The sequence below is a fragment of the Siniperca chuatsi genome, linkage group LG7, assembly GCF_020085105.1.
Source record: "Siniperca chuatsi isolate FFG_IHB_CAS linkage group LG7, ASM2008510v1, whole genome shotgun sequence".
Taxonomy (NCBI): domain Eukaryota; kingdom Metazoa; phylum Chordata; class Actinopteri; order Centrarchiformes; family Sinipercidae; genus Siniperca; species Siniperca chuatsi.
In genome coordinates, this window is record NC_058048.1 from 7,596,576 (window position 1) to 7,620,239 (window position 23,664).

At 38.8% G+C, this 23,664-nt stretch overlaps 1 protein-coding gene across 3 annotated transcripts; it reads left to right on the forward strand.

Annotated features, from left to right (window-relative positions):
• Positions 1–10,077: 10,077 nt before the first annotated feature.
• Positions 10,078–22,244, forward strand: LOC122878484 (thymus-specific serine protease). 3 transcript variants are annotated; one of them, XM_044201290.1, is made up of 13 exons: positions 10,078–10,871; positions 13,898–14,073; positions 14,708–14,807; positions 16,053–16,182; positions 16,819–16,942; positions 18,241–18,318; positions 18,614–18,661; positions 18,748–18,867; positions 19,584–19,748; positions 20,007–20,148; positions 20,255–20,434; positions 20,584–20,738; positions 21,546–22,244. In XM_044201290.1, exons 1-13 carry the CDS (start codon positions 10,811–10,813, stop codon positions 21,615–21,617), a joined length of 1,551 nt encoding a protein of 516 aa, XP_044057225.1. In that variant the 5' UTR covers positions 10,078–10,810; the 3' UTR covers positions 21,618–22,244. The 3 variants fall into 3 exon arrangements, with proteins under 3 accessions (XP_044057225.1, XP_044057226.1, XP_044057224.1); XM_044201291.1 differs by lacking the exon at positions 10,078–10,871 and adding an exon at positions 13,421–13,784; XM_044201289.1 differs by lacking the exon at positions 10,078–10,871 and having other exon boundaries at positions 13,798–14,073.
• Positions 22,245–23,664: the final 1,420 nt, after the last annotated feature.

The following is a 23,664-nucleotide window of genomic DNA, read 5'->3' on the forward strand; positions in this document are numbered from 1 at the left end:
AGTTTCTAATCTTATTTCAAGTAGGTGGTGGACTTAAATCTAGAACAGTGTAACAATTATAGAACTAAAAATTAGTTAAATACACTTGAAACAAACAGGATGACAAAAAAAAAATGCTACTTTTGAGGGGAAAATACTATTTTTGAGCATTGCAAGCTTATTATAAGACACAAAACATGTCAATACTAGTAAAATATAGCTAAAAATGTGTTTTCCCAGCTAATTTCAAGATCACTCTTATCTTGTAAAGCTTAAATATAATGTCTTATTTCAAGAAATCTTACCAAGAGAATTTTCACTTGTTCCATTGGCAGATTTTTTTGCTTATTACAAGCAAAAATATCTTGTTTTAATTTTTTTTTGCTTATTTTTGGAGTGGCCTTTTTTCCAGTGTGCGACCCAACCAGGACACAATCCGGCGTCAGATGTTGATGCTTTGTTGCTACAACACTGGCCAGAGCCTTAGGTCAGACCCAACATCAACCCAGGCTTAGCTTAACGATACTCAACTTCAGCAAATGTTCATTTTAAGCTAGCCTTTCAGCTAGCTGTAAAGCTGGTAAACACTAACAGTTATAAAGCTAAATGCTAAAAGAGGTAACGTTAATGCGTTATAGTTAATGTTACTCCTTAAGTTTCATCTAACATTAATAACCTTCGGCTCTCTAACAGTTGCAGCCAAATGAAATGTTATTAACATGACAACACTCCTGGGCAACTTACAGCATTTTTAACAAAAGACATTAATAAACTAAATCGGCCATGTTCATCTTACCTGAAGGGGAAAGAGGAATGTACCGCGTGCTTCTCTTTGGTCCGTGTGGAGTTGTTGGCATTGAGTAAATCATCGTACCTGCTGGTAGTGCACCTTCATACACGTGTGCAATGTTCACGCCTGGGCAAGGCAACACGTGACGCTATCCTCTAGTGGACCAGCGCGTGTGATACTGGGTTGGGCTAGAATGACAGCTGTCGCTGCATATTTTTTATCAGCTGTAGGATGTGAGTCGGTTTGAAATGTCCGTCTGACGTTAAGGACCAAGTACAGTGTGTCAGTGCGTCATACTTGATGGATTTGATCATTGAAGAGGTTGCACAAAGGGTGAACTTTGCTCTCAAGTATAAAACAGACTGTGTAATACACGTGAGCCTCACTCCCACCAACATACTTAAGAACATGGCTGAACATGCCTACAAAATATTACAGGTATTCAGGACCAAGGTTTTGTACATACCTAAACCACAGAGGAAGGAAGAAGAAAAGCTGGAAGATCCGTCGGCAGACATTGATGATGGCTGTCCACCAGTCAGAACAGTGGAAGCAGAGACCCCGGAGGTCTCATCAGAGGACAACTTTTTGACAGCAACAAAAAATACTGTCCAGGAAACACAGGCACCAACACAGTTAACAGAGGACACCGCAGTCGAGGAGAGCGGACCATTGGAAAGTGCTGCCTCAGTATGTGAGAAGATACGCGCTGAGCCTGTGCAAGATGCAACAGAACAGGCAGAAAAAAACAAAACGATTGTCGGGACACTCGTACGGAATCTGGTTTCACGGGCCTTCAACGAAGCAAAAGTGAGGTGGCTCGCTGCAGACCCAGAGGACATCATCAAGCGTCTGTTTGAAAAAACATGGGCCGAAGTCGAGGGTGAAGATTTAGATATCACCCCAAAAACTTTCAAGAACCTCGAGAAGGCCATTTTCAAGGACCTGTGTAAGAAGTGTGGTAGTGCAGAGATAGTTGTGCTTCTCATGAATTTAGGGGAAGCAGTAAGTGAAAGACTCATCTTCTCCTCTATCAAAGATCACCTGATGAATCCACCAAGAAAGCCTAGCGCCATCTGCAGGCTCTTCTCCTCTGTGGGCAAAGTCAATGCTAAAAGAGATAACGTTAATGCGTTATAGTTAATGTTACTCCTTAAGTTTCATCTAACATTAATAACCTTCGGCTCTCTAACAGTTGCAGCCAAATTAAATATTATTAACATGACAACACTCCTGGGCAACCTACAGCATTTTTAACAAAAGACATTAATAAACTAAATCGGCCATGTTCATCTTACTCGGAGTTGTTGGCATTGAGTAAATCCTCCTCTGTGGGCAAAGTCATCTCCAAGTGCTTCAGCAGTAGACACAGGGTTGGTGTTGTGTAGGTGAAATGGAGAATTCATCCTGAAGGAAAAACTTGTCTGGGCTTTCTCTTTTCCTTTTAAAATCAATGCAATAAAAGTCTCAAGTCCTGCCTCACATCCAGGTTACTTTCTCCTCCACTGGCCTCTGTCCTTCATCATAGGGGGACAGAGACTGCTGGAGCAGGAGGTTATAGATGTGGGGCAGGACTTGAGCTCTCAGGGCCACTTCAGCAATGTGACCTCGCAGCTAGAAGGCGATGGTTCGAGTCCCGGTCCTGAGCCCTTCTGAGTTTGTGTTGTCTGCTGTGGTGGAGTGGGTTTACTCCGGGTGCTCCGGTTTCCTCCCACATTTCTCACAACAATGCAGCAATTGCTAAAACTAATTGGTTTCATGATTAAAAATATAGAAAATAAAAAAAAATAAATTTCTGTTTTGAAACATTTCTTTTCTGATCATTTGCTGTCAGAGCTGTAATATTCACCTGAGACTGAAGTTCTGCTCTTTCTAAAGTCTTCTCTTCAATCACTGTTGCACAGACATCCATTTTCAAAATAGGTTGCTTTCTGTCTTCTCATTTTTGTTTTTGGTCAGGTACTGAGTCTCTGAAACAGGTGGTGTCATGCTTCACTGGCCACTAAGTCCCTGTCTCAAATATGCAGAAGCAGACCCATATTTTCTCCTTTGAGCTGCATAAAGAAACTTCCCTGCAGTCAGTGTTTCACACTGAATCAGTTTTTATTTTCTTCTTTTCTGGCTGTATGTCTGATATTTGTATTTTTCATGTTTGCAAATTCTGCATTATATTGTAAGGTGCTCACACCAGGTGTTTGGATGTGTAGGAGTCAGTGGTGTGTGACCTTAAGAGCTTGTGTCTTTGCTGGAGTTTCCTTACCATCCTCTGTCTCTGTTTCTACCTCATGTGGGTAAGAAAGTGTTTTATCAAATAGATCACCTTCTCAATCCTTTAAATTGAGCTCTTTCACTGGTCAAGGGTGCAAGAGTAGAGCTGGGGTTTTATATTGCTAATCTGAGGAGAATGGAATAGAAAGCTTGTGTCACAACAGTGACTTACACACAATAAACTTTGGTTCATAAAAATGTAATGTGTGAAATATAATTGTGAGAGTAGTCTAGTGGGTTAGCCAAATTTTACATCCATAAAATGTAATTCTTGAATAGGTACCATCCTATTCACCTTATTTTCCAATGTGGAAATAAACAGTTGGTCGAACTTCCGGTTTTTGTGCCACACTTCCGTTTAATTGTTTCCCTGGAAATCAATAACAAATCAAAATGGCAGGTTGTGCCACACCCTCAAACTATTAACGAGTGGGAGGATGACATGAAGAAATGGCCTCATATAACATGGGGGAGAGAGAGAGAGAGAGAGCGAAAGCCCTGTATCAAGATGCCGGCCTACATTAGAAAAGATGAAATCTGAAGGCTACCCTAGTTATTTAAACCTTTATTTGCACTTAGAGAAAGGTGGGGACACTTTTATTTTCTAGCCAGCAAATTAATGAAAATAAATATACCCAACAATACGGTGTGGAAAGAAGAGAAAATATAATTTCTCAAGTGTGGTCTTCATTTGACGAACAAAGTTAGCAGACAAGTCAGCAATGGACACATGACAACATGGATTATTTTTTATGAAAAAAACATTTTGATTATTTTGATCAGTGAACCCTTACAGACTAAATGTATATCAATTATCGAGGAATGGACACATATTCTGACTTTATGAGCGCTTCAAAAGTAATATCCGGGAGTCACCACTTTTTCCCCCCCTGTCTTTTTGTTTACCATGCCAGTAAATCTGAATGAATTATACTTTGGTGCTCATGGTTTCTGTAAAATGAACTGACCGATTTAATTGTGGAGAATCTAACTGATCTAACAATGTATAACGTTAGCATGTCCATATTGATAAACGTCAATACGGACTTCAACTGGCTGTGTCCGTACTTATTTTTTTTGAAAATAAGGTGAACATTACATTTAAATAGATGGATCCAAGCGCATAACGTTAAACAATATCACATGAAAAACCTAGAACAAAAAAATAACTAATGGCTCCATTGAGGAAAAACAGTAATTTTACCTCGCAGATCATCGTAAAACACACTTCATTCAAACTGGACAGAAACAAAATAAAACTCACCAAAACCGTCTTTGTTAGTCTTTCCACTGTTCCAACAATCACCAACTCTTGTTTGGTCGAAATAAATCCTTAATTCACTGAGGTAGAGGAGAAAAAAAACAGCTCCCCTCACAGACGAACAGTTTCACACGACGGACTCACATGTACTCACATGCACACACAGCCGGAGCGGCTGTATAAACAAAACATAGAGGCTCCGATAACAACACGGGCAGAGGGAGTGTGTTGTCATCCTCTGCTCAGGACGCCATTATTTTAAATAATTAAAATTGCATTTATTCTGATGAGGGTAAGGTTTTTGGCCTGTCCCTTGCTATGAATGGTCTTTTTCAGCAGGACTTTTAATTTGCAAATTGAATGCAAAATGATACAAAAAACACATTTGCATATTGTTCTAAGTATAATCTTATTGACAAGCAATGTTTTAGCATAATTATACATTATTTTTCATAAAATATAAATCATTTTATCGGTGTCCCCTATTTCATGTCAGCCCTGTTACCCTCAACAAAAAAAACCCTGTAAAATAATGGTAGATTCCAGTGACATCACTTCCAGGAAGTTACATAATTTCTCAACCAGGATGCCAACCGATAGAACACAAGGAAGTTTCTCTCTCTCTTCTATAATTTTCTATTTTTGATGATTTATGAGGTTTGACTGAGGGGTGATATCATGCAATGTCAAACCTGTTACCATTTTTTAAGTTTACATTTAAACACTTATTTATTTTATGTAATATAATCTTTATCTACAAGTAATATCCTTTCAAAGTGTACGACGTGCTTTTGTGATTTGGTCTGTTAGCTAGCAAATTGCAAATTAGCTTGAAATTGTCAAACCTGTTACCGTCAACCCTGTTACTTTTCCAGAGTAACAGGTCTTGACATGTGGGTAACAGGGATGACAGACACCTTAGCCGCACTGATTTTCTGATTTGTCTGTGTAAATTTGAAACATTTTAAAAGGTCATACCATGTGTATTATTTATCCAATGTCTTTATTATTCATTGTGGGTGGCATATGAACATCAGTTACATATTTTAGTTAGTATTGCTGGTCCACTGAATCTCATAATTAAAATATTAACTATTTAAATAGTTTTAACATTGTGTTAATTTGATTTTGATTTTATATTTTCACTATAATACCCTTTCACAGATGATAGTTGTCACAGTCTGTCATGTTCTCTCCAGCCACTCCCCTTCACTCTGCACTCCCTCACCTGAATATTAATTCCTAGCACCTGTCTCCCATCACACACCTGAATGTAATCATCCACTCTACTCCTCCATAAATTCCAACTCCTCACCTCAGTCAGTGTCCGGTCTCGTTAGTGTGAAGGACAGAGCTTCTACGCCTGCCTCCCATACTCCACGGACTCACCCATGTCGCTTCGTCAAAGCTACCGCTACTCTGAACCCCGAACCCCGATCCCGACTCCAGAAATCTCCAGTTCCCCGAGCATGTTGCTCCAGCTCCGGCTCCTGTGTGTCTCCGGTCTCCCGAGTGGTTCGCTCCAGCTCCGGCTCCAGTCTCCTGTGTGTGTCGCTCCCGGTCCCGTGTTCCTCTGTTCAACTCCAGGACTCTTCTGCCATCAGCGAAATAAGGGACGGTATCATTAACCCCTTTCATCCATTCATATCTCCTGTGTTTGAAATAAACTATCTCATTATCCTCACTGTGTCTCCGGTTGTTCTGTCCGTAACAATAGTAGCATGCCATTAAGTGCAGCAGAAAAACAAAGACATAGGACAATGCATTCAAGAACACAAGTATAGAATAAATAGAGAATATACAGACAGAAGAATAGAATACCTATAGATCAAGAATAGATATAGAACAAGTATACTACACAAGACCTAGATTTATCCTAGTGGAATTCAACTTATATATATATATATATATATGGTAAAATTTTTTGGTTTATGATTACATTTCAGGCAACATCAAGCAGGAAGAAAATGTTCAAAAAGACACCACAAAAAAACAACTGTCGTTTTGTCACGCCTGGAAAGAGAGCTGCAAAAGGAACGTAAGGAGAAATTCAAGAAGAGATACCAACGTCTGATTAAAAAAAACACTGTCCCCAAAATCCAAGTTCAACCGTGAGCTGCACACTTTGCCCAAAGTTGTTAGAAGACGTATAGTTTTCCATACTGCCCTAACCAAAGACCTCAGTGACCAGTATCACAATGCCAGTGGTGAAAAAGAGAGGCAGTTAATTGCAAAAATATGTGCAGGTGGAAAAATAGTACAGAAGTACAGACTTAGAAAGTATGCTCAAGCAGTTTTGGGGTTCTCAAAGAAAAGGTGGAAATACTCTGACAAAACCCCACTCACATTCACACGAGAAGGAAACACTCGGACAGCTGATGCAATAAAAGACTGCGTGAGGCTGTTCTTTGAACGGGATGATGTGAGCCGTTTGACTACCGGAAGGAAGCAGACAAAGACAAAAAGCAAACTTAAAAAGCACAAACGATTCCTCATTGACACAATGAGAAATGCGCACAGGAAGTTCTTGGCAGAATACCCAAACAGAATAATTTATTATTCTTTATTTTGTCACCTGCGTCCATTTTGGGTAGTCAATCCAAGCCTGTCTGAGAGAGAGACTTGTTTGTGCAAGATGCATGAAAACTTTGGCTTCATCACAAACAAGCTCTACCACCTGAAGATACTAAAACACTGCAACACTGAGGAGTTGGTAGAACAGGTTGTGTGTAACTCCAAGAACAAGAAGTGCATGTATGGCCAGTGTGAAGGGTGTAAGCAGAATGGTTGTCCTGTTATTACACCATACAATCAAACAGCCCTTGTTTCATATTCCCAGTGGATAACAGAAGAGAAGCAAAGATCAGAGAGTGGCAAAACTCAGTCATTCAAAATCACTGGCAAACAAGAGATGGAGACCACCACGGAAGCCCTAATTGACTTGTTCAAGGAACAGTTGTCAAAATTCAAGCGGCACATTTTTAACATCAGCCATCAATTTGCCTTCACCAGAGCACTCAAGAAAGAACTGTCCAGTCATGAGTGCATAATACATGTGGACTTTTCAGAGAATTACAGATGTAAATATAGCTCTGAAGTCCAAGCTGTGCATTTTGGTGCTTCACATCAACAAGCCACACTACATACTGGTGTTCTATACCCAGGACCAAATGCCAAACCTCTCTGTTTCTGCACTGTGTCCTCATCCAGACAAAAGGGCTCACCTGCAATTTGGGAACATCTCAGGCCTGTGCTAAACTACATCAGACAGGAGTACTCTGCTGTGAATGGACGGATGGGTCTACAGTACCCTTAAAACATTAGATCTCTTAGAAATTGAATGTTTCAGTAATAAAGCTATGCAAAGTGAATGCAAAACAATATAATGTAAATTAAAAAGTAAGAAACTTTACAGTATTATGTAAACAAATATGTAGAGTGTATGCTGAAGAATGTGTCCCATCATCCCTGTTACTCTGGTCAGTCCTGTTACCATTATGTCAATCCTGTTACTGTCATTAATTTCATAAATAATGTAAAAATAATATTTGAAATGGCCTTCCAAGTTTTTCAGTTGTAACAATCACATTATTTTGTTTTGGACAAAGCCCTTCTTTTAATATATATATATTTCTTAATTGACAGGTGATCAGCATTCAAAATTAGGTTTTTGGTCATCTGAATGACAAAAATAAGATTTGTTTAAAAAATACCAAATTTGAAACAACCCTAGTGAAAAATGGGACAAAAATACTGCTCATAAATGTAAAAACTATTACATAGTTCTAATTAAAACTGTAGAATATAGTGATGATTATGTCTGTAACAGGGTTGACAAAAATATCAAAACATGAGGAAGAAAAGTAGTAATAAAATAAAACATTATATAGCCTGAGATGGCCCAATACATTTTTTTGTCATTTTAAGTTGTCTTCATTCCATATATATATATATTTTTTTTTTAATTAAGCTTATTTTATTTGTAAGTTGTTAAGTTGTAAGTTGAAAAGGCACCGATTTCGTGGAATGACCCAGGTGCACTAAGACTTGAGTTTTGAATGGGTTTTTGGTTAGATGCCTGAAATAAGATCTGTAGATAAAACAAGCATAAGAGATTTTCAAGTTTTGTTCTACGACATAAAATACAACAGTAAATACCTCACTCTTGCATTTTGAAGCTTTTATGTGTCTTTAAAAAGGCGGTTGCTAACAAGTGGCTGAATGAGACTACAGAGGTTGTTGGGGACATTAAAAATCATTTGACCGAACACGAAAAATCCCATTGGCTTTTTGTCTAGGGAACCAGGGTGATGCTAACTTCCGGGTTGGCCTACAAAAGTCATCCCTGCAACACTCTATTATAACGTTAGCTTGACCACAGCACTCCTCTGTCTAAAAGGCTAAACCTGTAGCAAACACTCTTCTCCATGAACAAAATACTGAGGCTTAAATGCTATTTTTACTTAGTAGCAGTGCTTGAATGTTGCCTGTCTTTGTTTAAGCTAACGTTAACCGAATAAATGATTGAAACTGCCAGTCGCAGTTTATTTTCTGTGTCCACACTTAACCGTTACAGAGTTAACTACAGTGTTTTAATGGAGTGCAAAAAAGATATATCACAGTTGGTGTAACGTTACCCGGAGTGTAAACAGAAAAACCTAAGCACCATCATTTTTGTTAACTAAGCTAACGTTACCCGTGAGAATGAGTGACAAAACTGATGTTTTAAGGTAACCTGCTAAAAGGTATAACTAATTTGTATCACTCATCCTATTGAACTAAACACATACCGATTAGCATGAAAAAAATGAAGTACATTAAATTAACATAAGAGATCCTGCCTTAAAGAGGACAGCAGGAACATGTCCTTCTCTGCTCCCCATCAACACTTCACACAGACTGCCCTTTCCCCACTTGGCTGCCCTGCAAGTGTTGCTGTTGAAGCATTTTAATCAGAATTTCAATAATGGATATTTTCCAAAGAGAGAAACTTTTTTTTATAAATTATACTGAGATTTGGTATGATTTATTTCAACCAATTACTCTTTTTTAATATTTTGCTCTCCCTTTTGCCCCTCAGAAATAGAGGAAGAGCAACCTCCTCTGCTTCTATGTACCAGCTTCCTCTGATTTATTTATAAACACTGTATTAATACACTGGTAGTGTCAGCGCGTTCGTTTATTTGCAAAAGAAAAGTCTGGAGAGAAGCTATTCCTTAATTTGGCATTTATTAAAGAATTGGAGGATCAAAAGCATCTTGTACAAGGATCTTTTCTATTCAGAAAACCACAGTCAGCAAGCTGTTAATCTGTAGTCATCATCCTAAAAAAGAATGCTATTCCTAACATTACACAGAGTTTTAAATGAAAAGGTACAACTATCTGATAGGTTTCTACAGAGGTGGGGAGGAGCTGTGGTTTAGACTTAGCTCTCCCTTCAGTGGTGCACAGGCTGGTCCCAGCCTCATGGCACACGATTCCACCCTTCGTGTGGAGACAGCACCCTAGTGGAGGAATCCTACACGTCCTCTGTTTGTAAGTTGCTAAAGTCTCTGCTTCGTTCCCCAAAACTGATACTTTTCCTCTCATGGTCATTACAATACATACTGTCCTCAGTACATGATGTTCTTTCTGATATCCCTGTTTCTTTGTATAAATGTAAGCCTGTTTGCAACGGCTAATCAACTTTTCCCTGCAGTCAGCAGTCTGCAGGACAACACTTTGAATTGTTAAACCTCATGCCCTGTGTGTGTGTGTATATGTGTAAAAAAGTTTCAACATGGTATTAATATAATAGGCAAGCAACCTTCATTAAAATTTTTAATTCTCACAGTAGTAAATGCACGTTAGTTTTCAAATGTCTAATCAGGCTACATACTTTCACATATAGAAAACGTTATGTTTGCAGTAAATGCACACTGCACAGTGTTTCTCACACTTAGAAATAATCAACTTTATTGAAACCAAAGATAATTGTGTTTCAAGAAAGGTCTTTGTCTTTACATAAGTCAAATAAAAGTATCGTCTTCTTTCTCTGTTTTACATATTTTATTGTTATTATCAAAGAAGTTATTTGAAAAATAATTGTTTAATATGGTGCTCTGGTTATGGCAGTAACAGTTTGTGTGTGTGTGTGTGTGTGTGTGGTGTGGTTACGGGACAGTCACTCTCACTGCTTCTACACACTGATGCAGCACGAAAACTGCTCCTGTAACTCAACCACTCCGAAAAAGCCATTACAAAGCAGAGAGATCTCATTACATCACTAAGCCAACGCTCTATTTTGCTGAGCAATTTATATATGACAGATATACACACACACAGTCTCACTCTGTTCTTATGACATGCCAAATGTGGATCATAATAATGCACAGGTCATATCACAGTCACTCATCACTGCAGCCCATTCCAGGGACTATATAGGGAGCTGCTGAGTGGTGGAGATCATCCTGAGTCCTGCAGATTGGATATGTATTAAATTCAGCTGAAAGTATCCTGATTTGGTGGTAAAGATGCTTTTCTCACCAGCCCGCTGTCTCATCATTCTACTCCTCTTGAACTTTGTTGATGCTGGTGAGTTGCTGAATGCTCCACTGAATGTGATAACGGGTTTACTCACAGATTCATGTTTGATTTTATCCACTGTCCTAAAACAGGTAACTTGACAGCTTGATGGTGTACAAAATTAAAGCAATTCACTCATATCAGGATTTGTGAAGGGTTTTGAAAAGGTGACATCATCCTTATATCACAAATATGGTAAAGCTGAGGCGATCAAGTAATATTTAATTCTTTGCTCATTTCTGGTAGAGTTTATTTTTGCCGTTGACAAATTTGAGCTGAAAGAAAAAACAAAACAGATGCCTGCAGTGAAAGTAGCTATGTTTACATGGACCCTGATATTCCACTAGTAATCGGAATAATAGCCCATCAGAATAAAAAATGCCTCTAACCACTTCAATTGGAAGAGACTGGCCTGATCTGGCTCGTTTGGAAGGAATTTTTAATCAGGTTGAGAGGGGTGCTGTCATAATCCGTTCAATAGGAAAATATTTGCGCCTCATAATAATGTAAACGCTCAATCTGATCATTTCTCTCTGGTTGGAATAAATATATTCTTTCTGTGCATGTTTGCCCCACATGGAGGTAAAGTTAGGTGGCGTGAACAAGTTTCCGGGAGGGACAGAAACATGGCGGTAGCAAAATAAAACTTTTTTGTTGGCCCTACTAATAACAGGATGGTAGCAATGTCACCACCTTTTCTGGGAAACAGAACAGCAGAAACGCAAATATTGTTCCTAGAGCATGATGTGGGTTCATCTTGAAAATTGTATTAACAGGACCACTTCTCCTTCAATCTGGTTTTATGCAGAAGAGACATATAAGTTATATTATTCATTTGATACAGCATATAATAGATTATAATAATCTAATACCTGATAAAAGTTTTATTTTGTTTATTGACTTTTACCAAGGGCGTGTTTGTGTTGAAATGTGGTGGGGACATAAGGAAAAAACTATTTTTAAAAGGTCTTCATATACGATTTTAGGAATTGTAATGGGGAGATCACTATGCGGTCAGAGTAGATAATTATGGCTGGTCATCAAAAAAAATGTACAATGGCACATCAAAAGGGTCCAGGCTACTACAGAGTCAACAATATGAAAATACTCAGCATAAAACGCACAGCAATGTCAAGCGCACAAGTCATCCATCACACCCACAGCTGCAACACCATGTCAATAGAGCAATGCCAAAATCACATCTACTGTAGAAAGCACAATTTATTTTTATTTATTTATCCATATTAATTTTAAAACAAACTCAAATCATTGATTTGATTTTTTATTCATTCTTTTAACAAATTATGCTTTTAAAAAGTGATGGGGACAAAATCTGCCACTTTAAAAAGTGGTGGGACATGTCTCCAGCGTCCCCAGTGTAAATGACAGCTATGACTTTTACAAGGCTTTTGACATGGTCGAACATGAGTTTATTTTTAAAGCCATTTCCTTTTTTTGGTTTTGGAAAATACTTTCAAAATGCAATTCAGACACTATATCATGGCTGTTGCAGCTCTGTGAGCTCTGTGAAGTTAATATATGGTACCTCAGAAAGATTTAATATTTATCGTGGTAATAGACAAGGCTGTCCAGTATCTCCATTTTTGTTTTTGTTAGTTACCCAAATAATGGTTACTCATGTAAAAAAAAGTCACCCCTCTTAGGAATAAATGCAGTGGGGAAGGATTTCAAAATTTGTCATTTAGCAGCGATACTGCGATTTTTCTAAAAGACCAATTTTAGGTTTCAAAAGCAGTAGCTTGTATAAGTTTACTAATGTTTCAGGTTTAAAGATTAACTCTGATAAATCTGTTTTATTTCCAATTAAATCTTGTAATCTGTCAGATTGTTATGGAATAACAATTAAAGAAAAGGTGACCCACCTAGGCACTGTTATTTATGGAATGTGGAACAACAATGTAAATAAAATTTTGACCCTATTGAGAAAACAAAATTGAATTTGTGGTTAATGAGAGATATTTCTATATATGGCAGGGTCCTTTTATCCAAAACAGAAGGACTCTCTAGATCAGTCTGTCTCATTGTCACTCAGTATCCCAACAAATGTTTCCAAGGAGTTTGATAAGATGCTGTATGATTATTTCTGGAGGAGGTGGTCTTGAGGTCTTGGATTTACATATTTTGAACAATACTTTTAAGATTAAATGGATTATAGTATTTTTATAGAACCCCAACAGTTTCTACAAAGGCATAGATTTATTGTTAAAATGCAATTTTTCTGTTGACAAAATCCCAATCAAATTGGTTTTCTAAGGCAAGCTCTTTTAGCTTGGACATTAGTATAAAACACAATTTCTTTATTTAACAAAAAAAGTAATCTCGCAGAAAACATCTCCTGCAGCAAAATTCTTTTGGTCTTCTATCATGGGTGATTTACAGAGGAAAAGGCTTGTTGTATTCTAAATAAGTATTGTATTATAAAGTGAAAGAAATCCTGTTAAAGAAGTGTTGGAAAGATGTAAGCTAAAGATAGACTATACCTGTGTATTTTGCAATTCAGATAGAGAAACAATATTTAATTTGTTTTTTTCACTGTGATCATTCACATTTATTTTGGACAGATATGCAAAACTTTATAAATAGAAAAATGGCTACTAATGTACAGATAAATGTATTTGATCTGATGTTATATTTTGTATTCAGTGGGTTGGATAGTAATATCAACTATATAATTCAGCTCCTGATTATTCTTGGTAAACTGGATGTTGACTGTTCCTGAAATGGATCACAGATTTTGTAGGTAGAGTTTTAAGTACTTTTGTCAACCATCACATCAGTACATGAACCGCTAGGTGCAGATTTGTTCATTTGTTTTTATCAATCAAATGGCTGATAGAGCCACATAGGAGGCTCCTGGTAGAGCAAGTTGGATCTTCTCAGTCCTGTATGGCATGGAGGCCAGTAGGTCAAGAGTTTAACTAATACCAACCATCGAGGTTGTAGTATTTCCATGACTGTGCACAATTGTCATTCTCTCTTTTTCCTGCGACTTGGTTTCTTTTTTTTAATGCCAGGACGGATTCTGAGGAAGATCAAGGAGCGTGTGCGTAATCTCCAGCTGAAGGAAGCCAAGCAGCATCTGCTGACGCACACAGTCAGTGGTCATCAGCCTCTCCAACATGTGAAGGAGGGAAGGATTCACCAGCAGCTGAACCACTTCAACCGACAAGATGTTAGCACCTTCCCTCAGGTATAGAAAGCTCAAACAAAGTCTGGCATGGAGCAGATGATTACATGACATATGAAACATAAAAAGCAATTGTACCTTTGACTTTGAGAAATTGATGATGAAAGAAAACGTACACATGTTTCTGTGATTTCATAACCTACACAAAAGCAATATTTTATTTAAAGCAGCAAATAAGATGCCATCATATGTGATTTCTGAGAGCCGTTCAATGTTTTTCCAATGCAGCAAAGCTAATAAAACAGCTCCCTTGTCAGCTTAAATCAGAAAAATGTCCCACTGAACTGTGCTGCTTTAATTTTGCTCTACAGACAAGAGCTAAACTGAGCAAAATCCAATGGTAGCTCTTAGGCAGCAGTGAGTGAGCACTCCATCCGGAGAAATCTAGACTGGTTGAACCTTTTCACCTCCCAAACTCCACCAGGCACTGACAAGACCACATGTCCTATTAGCATGTATTCATATGTTCAGCTTTATTTAGCTCTCACTGCCATTTGCGGCTGCTAGTGTGCAAATGTGTTCATTGCAGCATTAAATGAAGGATTACTTACACTAAGACTATGAATGTGCTACTGGTTTGGCAGAACCTGAACAGAACATTTCTTTCTCTGCTTCTCTCTGCTTGTCTTTCTTCCAGAGGTTCTTTGTGAATGAGGCGTACTGGCAGTGTCCTGATGGTCCAGTGTTCCTCTTCATCGGAGGGGAAGGGCCCATCTTTGAGTTCGATGTTCTGGGAGGTACAGTAGGATTCATGCAGCACATTAACTCACCTGTCTGTCAAACACTTTCAAACAGCAGATTGGTCGAAAAATACAGAAAGTGCCTGAATCAACAAACAAAGTGGCTGACACGGCCTCACAGATTTGCAAATGAAAGTGAAAATAATGAGTGAAGCATCATATTGTGTGATAGTAAACTGACACTTGTTTGCAAGCACATTTTTCATCTTAACTATACCTTTCCTGCCCTATACTGTGCTCTGTCAGTACCCATCCAATCTCACACAATCTCCATCATCCTCTGATTCCTCCCATGTTTCCAGTTAAATTTAGAATTTCAATATTGGCTTTCTTCACAATCTTTCTTGCTTCATGTTTCTTAATGCATTTTTGTGCTCTGTAAGATCTGTAGCCTGTAGTACAAGGTATATGTTAAAGAAAATCAAATAGTTCATAAACACATAAAATATATACACTCAGAAATCACTTTATGTAACACATCTTGTCATCTACAGCCAGAATATCTATGAAAACTATTTGCAACAATTAATTTTTTCTTATAGTCTTAATGGGGAAAAATTACTTTTACATACCTGTAGGGGGTTCATAGTGTTGTGCATCCTCACCCCATTACGCATTTTACGGGGTTCTGACTCATGTAGTCTACCATGTCCAATTTCAACATTCCCTTTTGGAGGCTAATGACTCCTCTTGGTTGGCTATCCAATGATAATGGATGTGGCATTAGCGAGTGAATGACTCTTTTATTCCACTGGACATGACCAAGAATAAAATAAAACAAAAATGTATCCAAATGTAATGATGGATTATCAAAACTGACCTTATGCTGAAAATTGACTTTCCTCTAACTAAAATATGGTCTCCAATCTATGGTCAGAAAAACTGTTGCTCCACATCATGCCCCATTGAAGCTTAACTTGCACTAACTGCACTTAAAGAAAACCAACCCAAAAGCAGGACAGGCTAGTGGAGCACTAGTTTTAATAGATCATACATCAATCAAAAGTATTATCCAATAAAACACACTCGCGCATAAGCGCATTCTACATTAACATGACCACTTACCTCAATTTTAATGTGTGTGTATATATATATATATATATATAGTATTTTTTTTTTTTTACTGGCACAATGCAATTTACAATTGCAATGAGAATCAAGTACAAAAACTGTAAACAATTCAACGTGTATTTCTTCTTAAAAAAGTATTAGACTTTGCTACGCTTGACCATGTTTTCCCAGGTCACCATGTTGACATGGCTGAAAAGCATGGAGCTCTGCTATTGGTTCTGGAGCATCGTTTCTACGGTGACAGCATCAACCCTGACGGCCTCAAAACTGAGAACCTGGCAGACCTAAGCAGCCAGCAGGCGTTAGTGTTGGGTCCCTACCAGTGTGTGTGTTTGTGTGTACATGTATGGATGGAAGTGTGTGTCTTTCACCTTGTTCTTCACCTCACTTCCTCTCCCTCATTGCATATGTATGTAGATGTGTCTCTCTTTCAGTTATTTTATGTTAATTAAATTTTCCTTCTGTCTATTTTTGTGTTTGTATGTTTGAGTATTTGATTTGCCACCAGAATTCTTACAACCATGACATTAAGTGACACGTCAAAATCAGTAATCAAACACTTGCATCAGAGGTTTCCCAGTACATTGTACTGCATGGCCACCCCCCCTAGCCAATCAGATTAAAGTACCCTTCCCTGCCTTGCCATGGCACATTTCATAGTAATGGACACACTGACACTATAAGCTACTTTTAAAAATAGGTTTTAAAAAAAACCTGAACATTTTCTGTCCCAGGAAACCGCTCAGGTGTGAGAAAGCTGGTGTGTTTAATGTGTTTCCCATGTATGTCTCACTCTTTCTATAGCTCCGTTTCCATTTGTCTGTATGTCTGCGCATGTATCTATAATGTGTCGTGGGTCTCGGGTGAAAGACTGAAGTTTCCAAACTGAGGTCAGAATGGTTAATTTTAAGAGTTATTTGTGGGTTTTTTTATCCAGGCTTGCTGACTTGGCTGTATTCCACCAGTACATCAGCCAAAGCTTCAATCTGAGCCACAGGAACACCTGGATCAGCTTCGGAGGCTCGTACTCAGGAGCTCTGTCCGCCTGGTTCAGAGGAAAGGTGCAGGACTGGACCCAGATATGAATGTCACCTCATAAACTTTAGTTTTATATAATAATTCTTTCAAAGACATTTTTGAGAAATTATGCTTGAGCTTTAAAAGTTTGGTAAAGATTGGTAAAATGGCACTAATTCATGCCAGACTATGCTTATGAGAATACTTATTTATTTAAGATGTATCTTCTCTTCTGCATCATTTTACAAAAACATATCAAGCCAGAAATTTTGTATTAAATTCCACTGATAGGGATCAGATGGTCGGGAACAGCCACAATGTGAGTACTGCTGTAGAATTGTGGGAAGGCAATATTTCCTTTCCTGTCATAGAGGTTGCTCTTTTGTTCACACCCTAGAGGAGATATGAAAGGACGTCCTGAAGCTCCTTTCCTCTCATTTAGTCAATTTACAACCGCCTATCATGTCTGCCACTTAGATACTTCCAGAAACTAAAAGAAGATGTTGAGTTTATTGCTAACACATAACAGGCTGTCTGGCTTTGATTTATGGTCACTGCAGTGATCTTAAGAGTAAAGTTTAAAACATTTTCCAGCGCATGAGACAAACGGTTAATTCAGTGTCGCCATCAGGTCCTAGATCATTAACAATTTCTTATTGTCAGAAAATCCCATGAAAAGACCAGCACCAACAATGTATTTGTCCGTCTCTCAATACTTTCGGGCTTCCCGACCCTGTCTGTGGCTCTCAGCCCCAAGCCCATTTGTTCCCACTAAATAATTTACTAAAACAGCTGGTCACCGTAGATTTTAGCAAATGTTACTCAAACAGGAGTAAGTACTGCTACATTAGTGAGCATTTACAGCAGCAGGATGGTGTATGATGGATTGACTCAAAATAAAGTTACAGTGTAACGGACATGTTAGCCTGTGTAACAGTGTGGCTCATTGATGTGTTTTGACTAGTGTTTTGGACAACAATGGAGCTCTATGGCACAGAAGAATGAAATATATCAGACTTTAGCTACACAGACAATACTATGTTAGTCAGATCAAGTCATTGTTGGTTTTGATCTTCTCATGGGATTGGTTGACAGTAAGAAAAATATAGAACATCACCAGACTTATCCTTTAATACCACCCTTTAAAATGGGTTTAGAACCCAATCTTATTTTTAATCCCCTAGTTTGTGAAAGGCATTAGATGCATTTTCTACTCTTCATATACCACACAGGTCAGATAATAGACACATTAGACATCATATGAATGCAACAACCTACATATTAATTCATTTTTGGTCTCTTGTCACTCCTCTGTCTGTGTTCTTCTTACATCCTCCTGCAGTTTCCCCATCTGGTGTACGGAGCTGTGGCCTCCTCTGCTCCTGTCAGGGCTAAGTTGGACTTCTCTGCCTACACCAATGTAAACTGGCACAATCTATGGTCACAACATTAGTATATTGTATATTAGGATTTTTAATATATTGAGGTTGTGAGTCCAATGTGTGTGTAACCATAGAATGGAAAGCCCCTTCTCAGGTCATTAACCCCCCCAAAGTCCCAGAAATATTACCAAGGACATGACCTTAGTGTACTCAGTTGTTCCGATGGCCCTGCAAATTACACATGCAGAATTGCTAATTATCACTAATTAGCCTAGTGATGCATGCCTCCTTTAAATAACCATATTATCACATCTGTGATTTCCTCTGTTTCAGACTGTTGGCTTGAGTCTCATGAACGAAGCAGTTGGTGGCTCCAAAAAGGTGTGAAGGCAGCCACCTGTCTATGCATCATATGATACACGTGCATTCTGTCACGTGTCAAATTCACACTCATTTTCTTCCTGCAGTGTCTGGCTGGTGTGCGGGAAGCCTTTGCTGCTGTGGAAGCAGCACTGATGGGCGGTAATGCCAGCCAGGTGGCCGTGGACTTTGGCTGCTGTCAGATCCCCAAGGATCTTGATGATCAGGTGACGGCTTCTGTTTTTATGAGATGCTTTAGGAGAAAAACTTAGTGGTGGTTAAAGTACCCTCTGTGGCATATTGTTTGGGCATTTTTGTCCTTTTTTATGTTATGTTGGATTTTAGATACTTTTTCACCTCATGCTGGGTTAGTGAACGCTCCATACACTCCATACCCTATCAAGTACCCCGTCATCAACACCAACTGTCATGCTCCAAATAGGCTCATGCGAATAATTTTAAACTAGATATTATTTTAACACTATATAAAAGCATATATTGTTGCAATATTTTTTCACACAATTAAACTGTCACTGTAGGTTGGCATTATCAAGTTTGCATTTGTACTAGTAGCAGAAGCTAGACGCTTCAACCATTTATCCATTACGTTTAGCTAGCTATTTTTAGTGTTCATCCATTACCTTTAGCTTTACTATTTCCACTCCATCTGTTACTTTAAGCCATCTATTTAAACCATTTAGCCATTATTTTTAGCTATGTATTTCAACCACTCATTAATTACCAACAAATTTTTATGCACTCTCAATTGCAACACCTGTTCAGGTGTTACAGCTAACCCAATATGTGTATACATTTTTTATTAAATCGTCGTTTCTAATCTATTCAAATTAAATTCAATTGTTACACCTTTTACACTATTCTAAATAATAATTTCATCCCGTTTTGCTCTTTATTTATGCTCTTTTATGCATCTCTACTTCAGATTGAGCTGATGCAAAACTTGGCCGACATTGTCATGGGAACAGTGCAGTACAATGAAGAAGGGGTGCTCATGTCTATTAATGAGCTCTGTAGTGTTATGACCAATAAGAGCGAGGCAGATGATCAGGACATTGAGGCTTACAACCGCCTTGTTAAACTTGCACAGGTATGGAAAACACACTCTCAGACAGTGCAAGGATGACCTCCTGCTTGTAGTTTCCCCTTTTCATGCACAGTATAACCACCAGATGTCACTGTTGAGCCATTTTCATGAATTCTCATCAGAGACAAGCTTATAGTCCCCCTAGAGTTAAAATGTTAAGGTGCGACCATTTGGGATTTCTCATGCCAGCATGACTATGCAGCCAGGGACCCAAGGGCAGGTGTTTTCTAAGTTTTGTGTGTTTATTTGTGCACTCTGCAGATCTACTATTCCACCAGTGAGGAACCATGTCTGGACATCTCCCATGAGAAAACAGTGAAGGATCTGATGGACACGTCCCTCCACTCAGGCAGGAGAGCAGAGAGACAGTGGACCTATCAGACCTGCACTGAGTTTGGCTTCTGTACTAAACACACACACACACACACACACACACATACGCAGCAATACACATAAAGTCAGCCATCATTTTTTCTATGTCCTGACACCCTTTGTGTTTGTGTGTGTAGACCAGACTTGCGAGGATGCCACTTGTCCGTTCTCTGGGATGCTGACCCTGCAGGCCCAGACTGAAGTCTGTCCCATGCTGTTTGGCATTTCCCACCATTCCCTGCCTGGACGCATTGCCTTCACGAACAATTATTATGGAGGAGACAACCCACACACACACAGGGTCCTCTATGTCAACGGTGAGACTAGATTTACTAGAGACAAAACAAAACCACAACAAATGACTGAACCTAAGGAGTAAAGCAAAATAAGGGAACAGTGAAGTGAGAGAATAGCAACACAGTGGTTCAGAATTTTATTGACTCGTTTAAAATCATCATTGCCACAGGTGGAATTGACCCATGGAAGGAACTGTCAGTGGTCCAGGACAGGGCTGAAGAGGGAGAAGAAGCCCAGACCATTTTCATCAAGGACACTGCTCACTGTGCTGATATGATGAGTGGAAGAGTCACAGACCGCTGCTCGCTCAAGAGAGCCAGAGAGGTATGTATGCCTCAATGACATGTTGTTGTGTAATCTGCATAACAAACATGTAGATGATGAAGTCCTCATATATTTGATCAAAAATCTTGAGCACAAGGTCCACTTACTGGACATTTTCTGGAGCTTTCAGGCAAATCTTAAGTTAACATCTCTTGGGTTTCATTAACCATGTCCATGACAAATGAGCAGTGGTGGAAGAAGTATGCAGATTCTTTGCTTAAGTAATACACAATGTAAAAATACTCCATTACAAGGAAAAGTCTTGTATTGAGAGTAAACTACAATACGTAAGTATTATTAAATATTTTACTTATGTATTAAAAGCAAAGGTATACTTAATGCAGAAAAATGTGACTGATATACTAAAATATATTAGATAATTAGATTATTATTACTGATGCATTAATGTGTAAGTAGCATTTTTTCATTGTAGCTGGTCGAGCTAATTTTAACTACTTTATATACTTTTTGGGGCAGTTTGATATGTAAGAATGCATTTTGTTGAATAAGCTCATCATATGCTTTTAATGTGCAAAATCTCAATCTGTACAGTAACCAGTAACTGTAGCTGTCAAATACATATAGTGGAATATAGTGGAGTAGAAGAACAAGCACCACATTATTGTACTTTAGCACAGTACTTGAGTAAATGTACTGTACTGTAATGTAATGTTACTTTCCATCACTGCAACTGAGCTCCATCCGCTGATGAAGGCCACATTTCTTTGTACATGTCTTCATTATAAAATAACATAAAGTGTTTATGTTTGGGGATTTCTAACATCTGACCATCTTTCTGCCTCTCAGGAGATTGAGAAACACGTGGTCAGTTGGCTGAAGATGGCTGCCCAGGAGAAGATGGAGAAAAGAACGGTCTGATCAGATCACATTATAACCTGATCAGCTCTTATCACTGTTCCCTGAAACTGATAAGAAGCAGTTAATGAGCTGGTGTGTCTGGCTGCTCTGCTTCACCATCATCCTCATCTTCCTCCATTTTCTCTCTAAGCTCATCCTGTTCTCCTCCTCCTCATTATCCATCCATAACTGTCTTGTAGCACTGCACTTCATATGGGTGTATGTGTGTTTTTTTAGGGATTTTTTTTTTGGTGTGCATTTACAGATGTGTTTCCTGTTTTTAAAGTTACTTTTAATTTGGGAATGCAGAAAGAGCTTCTTTTATGCTTCTTGTCCCTTGCTATCTTTATTTTGGCTTACATACTGAATTTCTTAGGTTTGCATTTACTGAGTTTATGAGTGTTTATATTTATAATAACAATGATTGACTGGATGTTTCCTACATATTAGCTTTTGTGTCTAGCCAGTAAAATATAATGTTATGGTTTGTTTTGTACAATATTCATCAGTTGCCATTACCTTGTAGTGTCACTAGGGTGCGATATTGCTACATGTGTGTCATGTGTGTCATTTCTTAATCCTCATTTTTTCTAAAACACCAGGAATCAAAACTGAGACACCAGTGTGGCAAACAATTCTGTCTGTTGTTCTTAATAAAGGCATCAGATGTCTATTGTGAATATTTCTATCATTATGGGGCATTTTTTTCATGAGTTAGTGCCACAGTGTATCTGTGGACGTGATGCAGTTGTGTTTGTTACAGTGAGCGAAATCATGAGGAGAGTGTTTTGTGTCAGGAAGGTGAGGAAGCACCAGTTGTCCCAAGGCCATCTGTTTCTGTATGGCCTGCTGTGTGTGTGTGCATGTGCGTGTGTGTGTGTGTGTGTGTGACCCTCTCAGTAGGGGGTCAAAAGTGGGAGGTCGTGACCCCGCTGACCCCGTGGGAGTGGAGATCATCAGTCAACTAGAGGCTGGACAGAGCAGCAGGAGGGGACACACACTCACACAAACACGCGCACACACATACCTAGATACTGTAACACACTGCAAAGGTACCTGGGCAACAAATATACTTATACTTAGTATAAATTACATCAAAAGCACATTTGAATCCAACAAGTATGATGAAAACAATAGAATAGTATAGAAATTTCTCTTGTGGATTGCTGATGACATCCAGATATCAAAAACGTATTTTATGTATGTTTCAGCCACACTCACATGCATGCACACACACACACACACACATACATACATACATACATACACAATTATGTGCATAAAGGCCTCTCAGACATTTGCTGCCAGCCAGATAGGGTGTGTGTGTGTGTACTTGTACTTGTTACATAGTGAGGACTGAAACTTTTTTTACCTACAGAGTCAGGACATTTTTGGAAAGTGAGGACATTTTTGCCGGTCCTCACAACTTCAAAGGGCTGTTTGAAGGCTAAGACTTGGTTTTAAGGGTTAGGTTAGAATTAGGTTTAGGTAAGGGTTAAGGTTAGGCATTTAGTTGTGATGGTTAAGGTTAGGGTAAGTGGCAAGGGAATGCATTATGTCAATGACGGTCCTCACAGAGATAGAAGTACAAGGATGTGTGTGTGTTTTGTGTGATAATATTCAAGGAAAACTCACAGATGCTATCACACACCTCAGCACAGAGACAGAGCTTTAAAGATAGAAAGAAAGTGAGTAAACCTGAAGCACTTTTTCACTGCAGTGCTTCCATTTCATCCCGTTTCTAACATCCCCTCATCTCTTTGCTATTGTAAACAAGCACACCCACACACACACATTTACACACACTCCAAGAGCCACTATCAGGGTTATCAGCCAGTACTTGCAGAGCGACAGGGCATGCTTTTTCTCTCTCCTCCATTCCTCCTCCTCCTAATCCAGCCTGTCCTGTTGATCAATGAGGAAGTTCTTGGGCCTCAACTATTAATCAGAGCCTATCGGCTATCTGTCTGCAGAGCCAACCAATCACGGCCCTCCGACAGCTGGGCCATGAAAAATGTGGCCGGGTGTATGGTGGGGAGGATGGGGGAAGAGGGTGGTGGCGAGGAGG

Bases quoted from the DNA above. Each gene is read 5' to 3' on its own strand.
- LOC122878484 (XM_044201289.1), top strand. From the start codon at position 13,834: ATGACTGTGCACAATTGTCATTCTCTCTTTTTCCTGCGACTTGGTTTC. The intron at 16,943-18,240 runs GTGCAGGACTGG...ATCCTCCTGCAG, and splicing joins CCGCCTGGTTCAGAGGAAAG to TTTCCCCATCTGGTGTACGG. The intron at 20,435-20,583 runs GTGAGACTAGAT...TCATTGCCACAG, and splicing joins CAGGGTCCTCTATGTCAACG to GTGGAATTGACCCATGGAAG.